General features: G+C 39.5%; 1 protein-coding gene across 1 annotated transcript; it reads right to left on the bottom strand.

The window, feature by feature from the left end:
* Nucleotides 1–7049: 7049 nt before the first annotated feature.
* On the bottom strand, nt 7050–7693 carry LOC137223269 (tubulin alpha chain-like). The gene is given in 2 exon segments (XM_067734752.1): nt 7050–7405; nt 7408–7693. Coding segments are annotated over 2 exon segments (417 nt in total). The 3' UTR covers nt 7050–7274.
* Between the last annotated feature and the right edge of the window lie 2798 nt (nt 7694–10491).

The following is a 10491-nucleotide window of genomic DNA, read 5'->3' as shown; positions in this document are numbered from 1 at the left end:
CACTGCAATGAAGAGTAGCCCCTGCTCACCACAACTAGAGAAAGCCCATGAGCAGCAACGAAGACCCAACGCAGCCAAAAATAAAAATAAATAAGTAAATAAAAATTAATTAATTTAAAAAAATTCAGTCATATGTTTTATAATTCTTAGATGTCAGGCAAATCCATTGTCAGTTTTGTTTTCCTAGATTGAAGCACCCTCGTCTCCTAATATGCACTCACACAGCAGTTCTGCCATCCCTTTTCTATGTAATCCTTGGACTTTCCCCAACATCTTTACATATTTTTCTTAAAGTATATTGACTAGAGCCACAAAGAATATTACAGGTTTATACCTAAAAGGGCTTTGTTGAAATGCAGGGGAGTTTTGTTTTTACTGTGCCTCTTATGATGAACCTTTTTGGCAATGGGAATACCTATTAGGTCTTTTTGGAAATCCCTGTCTCCAGGGTCATAATGAAATATCTAGAATTGTGGTGTAGTGGAAAGAACCCTAGCCTATAGGTAGGCAACTCACATCCAACTCCCTGCTTTGGTAATTTACAGAAGTGCAATTAAGGGGTAAGTAGGTACAGTTGACCCTCAATGCAGGGAGTTAGGGGTGCTGACCCACCACGCCATCAGAAATTGATGAATAATTTATAGCCTGCCCTGCCCTCCCTATCCTCTGTTCAACCATCTCCGTGGTTCCACATCAGCAGATTCAATCAACGTCAGATTGTGTAGTGCTGTGTATTTATTGTTGAAAAAAATATGTGTCTAAGTGGACCCACGCTGTTAAAACCCATGTTGTCCAAGGGTGAGCTGTATTATAATCTCAACTTCCTCACTCACAAAATGGGACAATTGATGAGCAACTTTATTTTGGTGGTTAAGAGCACAGATATTGGAGCCAAACCACCTGGTTCAAAACCTAGATTGGTTCTCTATGAGCGTGACCTTGGGCAACTTACTTCACCCTTCTGTTGTCTGAGTTTTCTCATAAGGAAATGAAAAGTATAACAGTAATACCTACTTTCAAGTATCAAATGGTTATCACAAACATCAGATGAGAGAATAAATGTAAAGAACTTTGATCCTAGAACATTGTCTAGGCTAATATATGCTAGTTACTGTTGCATCCGAAGGATATCGTAAGGATTAATTGAGAAAATATGAATGGGTAGTGCCTGAACTGTTAGCAAGCACCTAGACACTACTTCATTCTTGCCCTCACTTGTATTGAGCACTTACTAGGTGCAAGGCATCATATGAGGCCGAGGCACACAGACCAGCAAAAAAATCAAGTCACTGTCCTTACTAATCATGTTCCATGAGAAAATGAAACAATAAACTAGTAAATAAATATATCACAAAATGAAAACAAACATTTATTGGACACCTGCTGTGTGCTGGCCCTCTTCTAAGCCAGGGAAGTATACGCTTTAAAGACCAATTGCTGCCCTCAAGGAGCTCTCAATCTAGGATAGCAAAGAGCAGGTTCTTTCCATTAAACTAGAGCTCAAACCTAGCACTTAACTTTTTTTTTAACATATTTATTGGAGTATAATTGCTTTACAATGGTGTGTTAGTTTCTGCTTTACAACAAAATGAATCAGTTATACATATACATATGTTCCCATATCTCTTCCCTCTTGCGTCTCCCTCCCTCCCACCCTCCCTATCCCACCCCTCCAGGCGGCCACAAAGCACCGAGCTGATCTCCCTGTGCTATGTGGCTGCTTCCCACTAGCTATCTACCTTACGTTTGGTAGTGTATATATGTCCATGCCTCTCTCTTGCTTTGTCACAGCTCACCCTTCCCCCTCCCAATATCCTCAAGTCCATTCTCCAGTAGGTCTGTGTCTCTATTCCTGTCTTACCCCTAGGTTCTTCATGACATTTTTTTTTCTTAAATTCCATATATATGTGTTAGCATACGGTATTTGTCTCTCTCTTTCTGACTTACTTCACTCTCTATGACAGACTCTAGGTCTATCCACCTCATTACAAATAGCTCAATTTCGTTTCTTTTTATGGCTGAGTAATATTCCATTGTATATATGTGCCACATCTTCTTTATCCATTCATCCGATGATGGACACTTAGGTTGTTTCCATCTCTGGGCTATTGTAAAGAGAGCTGCAATGAACATTTTGGTACATGACTCTTTTTGAATTATAGTTTTCTCAGGGTATATGCCCAGTAGTGGGATTGCTGGGTCGTATGGTAGTTCTATTTGTAGTTTTTTAAGGAACCTCCATACTGTTCTCCATAGTGGCTGTATCAATTTACATTCCCACCAACAGTGTAGGAGGGTTCCCTTTTCTCCACACCCTCTCCAGCATTTATTGTTTGTAGATTTTTTGATGATGGCCATTCTGACTGGTGTGCGATGATATCTCATTGTAGTTTTGATTTGCATTTCTCTAATGATTAATGATGTTGAGCATTCTTTCATGTGTTTGTTGGCAATCTGTATATCTTCTTTGGAGAAATGTCTATTTAGGTCTTCTGCCCATTTTTGCATTGGGTTGTTTGTTTTTTTGTCATTAAGCTGCATGAGCTGCTTATAAATTTTGGAGATTAATCCTTCGTCAGTTGCTTCATTTGCAAATATTTTCTCCCATTCTGAGGGTTGTCTCTTGGTCTTGTTTATGGTTTCCTTTGCTGTGCAAAAGCTTTTAAGTTTCATTAGGTCCCATTTGTTTATTTTTGTTTCCATTACTCTAGGAGGTGGATCAAAAAGGATCTTGCTGTGATTTATGTCATAGAGTGTTCTGCCTATGTTTTCCTCTAAGAGTTTGATAGTTTCTGGCCTTACATTTAGGTCTTTAATCCAGTTTGAGTTTATTTTTGTGTATGGTGTTAGGGAGTGATCTAATCTCATACTTTTACATGTACCTGTCCAGTTTTCCCAGCACCACTTATTGAAGAGGCTGTCCTTTCTCCACTGTACATTCCTGCCTCCTTTATCAAAGATAAAGTGACCATATGTAGCACTTAACTTTAAAAAAAAAAGTGATCCAGAGGTTTGAGGAGACCCATGATGTCACAGGACTTGAGTCTGTCTGACTTCACAAAGTCCCAGGCCCAGGCTCTTTCTAGGATCCTATACAAACTGCTAATAAACAGATCTTTTTTCTTTTTTTTTTTTTGGCTGCCCAGTGCGGCTTGTGGCATCTTAGTTCCCAGACCAAACCCAGGCCCATGGCAATGAAAGCACAGAGTCTTAACCACTGGACCACCAGGGAATTCCCCAAACAGATCATTTCTACAAAGAGTGATTCCCACCACGATGAGACCTGCACATGGACCTCTTCTCAAACAAAGGATGGCCTCACCCCAAAGCATACCTGCAGCTGGCACTGGCCCAGGCTGCTTTGTATGCTGAAATTGACTCTGAAACTACACACTTAAGCATCTCATTAAATTGAAAAGTAAAACAACCACTATTGTAACTACTTTTCTATACTGAAAATCTTAATAACTTTAAGCAAGCTAAAAACGGCCAAAGTTGTCTTCTAATAAAAACTAAGCTGTTGAGTTAATTAAGTGAAAAGCAAATAACAAATTAACAAGTAAGTTATCCAACCCCGTCTATAAATTCATACATGGGCAATCTTAGAAAAACAACAACAACAACAACTTTAAATTAAAGACCTGACTTGTAATAGTTAGTTTCTCCTTCAGGAGCTGTTACAAATATTTTGTGGCAGGAAGTCTTCCCTTAAATCCCTGCCGGTCTGCAGCACACTGAACCAACATTCTTTTAAAAGAAGAAAACTGTGTAAGTAGCTCTATCTAAATAGCCAACCATCAGTTCATTAAGTTAAAATTTTCAATCAGATGGCCCTAGAAGGGAGTTTCCCTTATAGAAAGCCCCCCCCGATTCACAGTTCAGGAGAAGGACTTCACACAGTTTCTAAGCTTGAGCAAAGCTTAGAAAAGAAAGAGGGAAACAAAGATGTGAAAACTTATTTTGCATAAGACTCAATTAGAAAGCAGTGCAAAGTCTAGTCATAGAATAATTTTATTTAGGAAAGCAGAAATCTATGGAAGAAAATGGATTCTATCGCTACATGGAAATAATAATGGCAACTAAAATGCTTTGAAACAGTGCTTCTCAGACTCTAATGTACATCTCAGTCACCTGGGAATCTTGTTTAAATGCAGATTCTGATTCCTCCGGTCTGGGGTGGAGTCTGATATTCAGCATTTCTCACAAGCTCCTTGGTGATTCCCTCCGTGCTAATCTCTGAAGCACACTTCAACCAGCAGCATGTACAGAGTATGAATCTGCTTATTGTAAAGGCCATATCCGCTGTTAAGTTTAAACAGAATCTCATAAATTAATCTGAAGAATTCAGGCACTTGTACAAATAAAAAGGCTAGGCATTAATCATTTATTCAATCAGCATTGTTGAGCTTTTTATGTCCTAGGCCTTTTGGTAGGTCCTAGGCATTCAACAGTAACTAAATCAAGTGCCTTTCAAACAATATATTTTCAGCAGATGGACCGCAGAAGCAGATATAAGCATCCAGCCATCCGCACTAAGCAAGACATTAAAGAAACAGCAAAACTGGAAAATAATGCCACTTTTCTCACTAAATGTTTCGTTTGGGAAAAAATGTGTTTGGAATATATAGTTATTTTACATAAATATGTTATTTATGTTATCGTGTAATGGGTTCATTTTTTAAATAAATAAATATATTTTTAAAATTGTAAGCGTCTTTGATAAATCTGCTTTTGACTGTTCCCCCGAAATAACAATAGGAACATGGATTAAAATGACCTTTCATAATTCACAAATCAAAACGAATCCATCATGGTCCTTGTGTTAACTTTTCCTTGACATAATATTTTTAGGAATCCTGCCAATCAGGTTATTTAGATATCAGATGTTGAAAATAATTGGCAGTTTAATCCCATGAACTAGCATTGTTCTGTTTTGTATGAACTAGTCATAAAAATTTAAAGGTTTTTGTATGCATGGCACAGTTTACTAGCAATAACATTATTACAAGCATTAGTGGATCATATCCATCAAAATTAAAGCAAATATGTATTGTTATGTGGCAAGAAAGTTTTCACCTAATTTTGGGTTAATATGCTCAAATGCTCCAGGGTAAAGTCCTGGCCTCTACCTCAAACTTCTATGTATAGTATAAACAGTAGGAAGGCTTGTACTCATCAAAGATTTTACCGTTTTTTCATGAGCATCAAGTATTGTCCCTGCTGCATGTTAAATGGCAAAATAGAATCACCAAGTAGGTTTTCAAATTCTATCAGGTTGAACGTAGTAGAAGAGATGACCTACCCAAGCTCTTTCTGTTCTCTCACAAGCAGCCAAAACTGGATGGCTCTAAGCACTAAGAGAATGAATGTGTAAAGAGCCATGTCTGAGGAGGGGAGTGGCAAATAGCATGGGAACCAAGGGCAAGCCTTTGCTTACCAGGTTTCACCTCTTCAAAAGCTGCCAGGAGGTGGCAGCATTGGTTACAGCTGGTTGGATTGCATGAATTAAAGCATAATATCTCAGAGGGAACCTATTCCACTGCATTAGATTGGAAGGGGCAGGGTGGTGACAAGGATAAGGTGGCAGCGGTCTGTTTAGATTGAACAGGCATTGGGACAGGACGATAACGTAATTTTGTACTTGAAAGTGAAACAAACCCGGTGTCATGGGGTGTTTTTTTTTTTAAATGCAGTATAGTTGGTTTACAATGTTGAAGGTGTACAGCAAAGTGATTCGGTTATACATCTACATCTACATATATATATATATATATATATATATATATATATATATATATATATATACTTTTTTAGATTCTTTACCATTATAGGTTATTACAATTATTGAATATGGTTCCCTGTGCTATACAATAGGTCCTTGTTGTTTATCTAGTTTATATATACTAGTGTGTATCTGTTAATCCCAAATTCCTAATTTATCCCTCCCCCCTACACTTTCCCTTTGGTAACCATAAGTTTGTTTTCTATGACTGTGAGTCTATTTCCGTTTTGTAAGTAAGTTCATTTGTATCATTTTTTAGATTCCACATATAAGTGATGTCATATGATATTTGTCTTTCACAGGGTGTTCTTTAGCAAAAATCTTGGCTGGTGGGAATAAACAGGAGTTAGTGCAATTTTCAAAGGACAGGAAGAGGGACCCAGGGAGAGAATAGATTTCAACTGAAAGACATATGACTAAAGTGTAGTCCCAGTACTGTCTCCATGAACAATTTGCTTCACACATTATATCTGTGGAGGATTTGTCATGGTGCCAAAGTACAGACTACAAAAACTCAGCAAATATTCATTTCCTTTTCCTAATCTATTCTCACTACTGCAGGAGATTTGTCCCAGGATACTGTTCCTTCACCAACCCTTAGGAGCTCTATTTTTGTTTCTCATACTTTTCCCATAGGAAAATCATTACAAATATAATAGCCATGAATGTCTGGCAAATAGTAGCAGACAAATCTGGCAGACAGATAGTCAGAAATGAAGTGCTTCTTTCTGAGCAAGGTTTCAGGCCAACAATAATTCTACAGAATAATCACAATTATAACCATCATAAATGTGATTATTCTAGTTGCCACAGCTCCACATCGATGCTCAGTTTTAAAGGCTTCCCTTCTTATCGTTAATTGGCCTCTTAAACTATGCTTTATGCAGAAAAGTATTCACCATATGTATCATTGCTTTCATCTATAAACAGAGTAACGTAGAAAAAAGAAATTCTTTCTTAGCTTAAAAAAGTGACCTGTGTTTATCTTGTTGAGATACACTCTTAAGACTTGAGAATATGTTAGATTAAAGGCCTTACTATTTTTCTTTCCCTACAAAATTCTACCTTATCATCAATGTGTAATATTTTTATTCTAATAAAACAGACATCAAAACTTTAAAGACTAAAATTTATTCTGGGGTAATGTCTCCCTTTTTTTGCAACTTGTGAATCCTTCATCTAGAGTGAACTAAAGATGAACAAACAAGTGAATCATGCATGGTTTGGAATGACTCAAAATTCTAAAGAATAGACAGGTTAATTCTTTTTTTTTTTTTTTTTCATTTAAGACAGGGAATACTTTACTCAAACCTATCAGAGAAATGGATAGCTTGGGTCTATAACAAAGTGTCGTGTTTTAAAGCATAGGTCAATGATTGTACACGAGAGTATACACTGCTACATACAAATTAACTGATCAGACCACAGCTTTTCAATGTTTAAAACAGAATAAGCTTCCCTGTAAAAGCAGCACCTTTGTGACATTTTAACTTTAGTATTCCTCTCCTTCTTCCTCTCCCTCTCCTTCAACAGAATCCACACCAACCTCCTCATCATCCTTCTCAAGGGCAGCCACGTCCTCACGGGCCTCAGAAAACTCTCCTTCCTCCATGCCCTCACCACGTACCAGTGAAGAAAAGCACGCTTGGCATACATCGGGTCAAACGTGTGGTCCAGGCAAGCCCAGGCCTCAGCGATGGCTGTGATGTTGCTCAGCATGCACACAGCTCACTGTACTTTGGCCAGGTCTCCACCAGGTACCACAGTGGAAAGCTGGTAATTAATGCCAACTTTGAAGCCAGTGGGGCACCAGTCCACAAACTGGATGGTATGCTTGGTCTTGATGGTGGCAATGGCAGCACTGACATCTTTGGGAACCACATTACCACGGTACAACAGACAGCAAGCCATGTATTTACAGGTGAATTCCTATATATTATTATATATATAATGTTAGACAGGTTAATTCTTATATATTATTTCCCAGAACAAATATGTTCAAGTTTGTGACCCAAGCTGTTTTTATTTATTTATTTGTTTATTTATTTATTTATTTTTGTCTTGGTTGGGTCTTTGTTGCTGCACACAGGCTTTCTCCAGTTGCAGCGAGCGGGGGCTACTCTTCGTTGCAGTGCATGGGCTTCTCACTGCAGTGGCTTCTCTTGTTGCAAAGCATAGGCTCTAGGTGCTTGGGCTTCAGTAGTTGTGGCTCGCGAGCTCTAGAGCGCAGTCTCAGTAGTTGTGGCACACGGGCTTAGTTGCTCCGTGGCATGTGGGATCTTCCCGGACCAGGGATCGAACCCGTGTCCCCTGTATTGGCAGGCGGATTCTTAACCACTGTGCCACCACGGAAGTCCCCCCAAACTGTTCTATAAAAATCCACCAAATTCTACTTAACACTAAGGTTTCAAAAGGGAACTTTTGAGCTAGAGGGGATATGTAGAGATAATGTAATCCAACATTTTTACACACAGATGAGACGTTTAAAAAACTGTAATCAAGAATATTTATATTTTTAAATTTTAAGAATGTTATTTTGAAATAGTCATGACTATGTATATATGAAATTAAAGTATTCGGTTTTGAAGCCTTCCTTCTTTTTAGAAAAAAACACTTTACTGCTAATCATGTAAACTATGAATTGCAAGCAGCCATATGTTTCATTACACGAAACGGCTGTTTCATGAGATTCTATCTAGCTCAGCCTGGCATATACTTAACAATAACAAGCTTAAAAAGAGATAATACTAACATCTATGTACCTGTGTAGTTTGAAAAGAGGATAAAATGCTTAGAGTGACACAAATATTTGGAAAAGCAAGAAGAAAAGAAATGAAGATAGAATAATACATTTTTTGTGGCAACATGAAATGCAAACAAAACCCTCCTTTGTCACTTATTAGAAATTAGAATACCAATTCTAGATATTAGAATATTCAATATTAGAAATGCCAATGGCATTTTTCGCAGAACTGGAACAAATAATTCTAAAATTTGTATGGAAACACAAAAGACCCCAAATAGCCAAAACAATCTTGAGAAAGAACAACAAAGCTAGAGGTATCATTCTCCCTGATTTCAAACTATACTACATCAATGTGGTACTGGCACAAAACCAGACACATGGATCAATGGAACAGAATAGAGAGCCCAGAAATGAACCCACATTTATATGGACAACTAACCCATGACAAAGGAGGCAAGAATGTACAGTGGGGAAAAGACAGCCTCTTCAGTAAATGGTATTGGGAAAACTGGGCAGCTACACACAAGAAAATCAAACTGGACTACTTTCTCACACTATATACAAAAATAAACCAAAGTGGATTAAAAACTTAAATGTAAGACTTGAAACCATAAAACTCCTATAGGAAAACATAAGAAGTATGCTCTTTGACATCAGTCTTCGCAATGTTTTTTTGGCTCTGTATCCCCAGGCAATGGAAAAAAAACAAAAATAAACAAATGAGACCACATCAAACTAAAAAGCTTTTTCGCAGTGAAGGAAACCATCACCAAAATGAAAAGGCAGCCTGCTGAATGGAAGAAGATATTTGCAAATGACACATCTGATAAGAAGTTAATATCCAAAATATAGGAAGACCTCATACAACTCAATATGAAAAAAACAAACAGTCTGATTAAAATATGGGCACAGACCTGAACAGAACTTTCTCCAAAGAAGACATACAGATGGCCAACCGACACATGAAAAGATGCTCAACATCAATAATCATCAGAGAAATGCAAATCAAAACTACACTGGGGGCTTCCCTGGTGGCGCAGTGGTTGAAAGTCTGCCTGCCTATGCAGGGGACACAGGTTCGTGCCCCAGTCCAGGAAGATACCAAATGCCGCAGAGCGAACGGGCCTGTGATCCATGGCCACTGAACCTGCGCGTCCAGAGCCTGTGCTTCGCAATGGGAGAGGCCACAACAGTGAGAGGCCCGTGTACCGCAAAAAAAAAAAAAAAACTACACTGAGTCCCTCCACCGGTGCCCTGCTCCCTCCTGGAAGGCCTAGGGGGAGAGCTGTCCCATCCCCTGCACCCAGAATGGAGCCTGCGTTTCCACAGAGCTGGAACTCCTGGCTCAGGGTCTCTTCCCTCCACCGTCACTGAACTGCCCCGGAGGCTGAGGGAAGGATGGCCTCACTGAGGCTGCTGGCTATGGAGGGGCCCCACCAGCTGAAGCCGTGACAGTCCTGGGGACCGTGGGCAGGCCGTGTGGATGAAAGGCTCTTGGTGCTCCAGCCAGGTGTCAGGGCTGTGCCTCTGAGGTGGGAGAGCCAAGTTCAGGACACTGGTCCACAAGAGACCTCGCAGCTCCACGAAATATAAAATGGCGAAAAACTCCCAGAGATCTCCAGCTCAACGCCAAACCCAGCTCCACTCAATGACAGCAAGCTACAGTGCTGGAGACCCTATGCCAAACAATTAGCAAGACAGGAGCACAACCCCATCTATTGGCACAGAGGCTGCCTAAAATCATGATAAGGCCACAGACACCCCAAAACACACCACCAGATGTGGACCTGCCCACCAGAAAGACAAGATCCAACCTCATCCACCAAAACACAGGCGCTAGTACCCTCCACCAGGAAGCCTACACAACCACTGAACCCACCTTAGCCACTGGGGACAGACACCCAAAAACAATGGGAACTATGAACCTGCAGCCTGCAAAAAGGAGACCCCGAACAGTAAGTTA

This window comes from Pseudorca crassidens, chromosome 4 (assembly GCF_039906515.1).
Source record: "Pseudorca crassidens isolate mPseCra1 chromosome 4, mPseCra1.hap1, whole genome shotgun sequence".
In the NCBI taxonomy this organism is placed as follows: domain Eukaryota; kingdom Metazoa; phylum Chordata; class Mammalia; order Artiodactyla; family Delphinidae; genus Pseudorca; species Pseudorca crassidens.
Note: the sequence above shows the minus strand (reverse complement) of the source record. Positions and strands in the feature narration are given on the sequence as shown.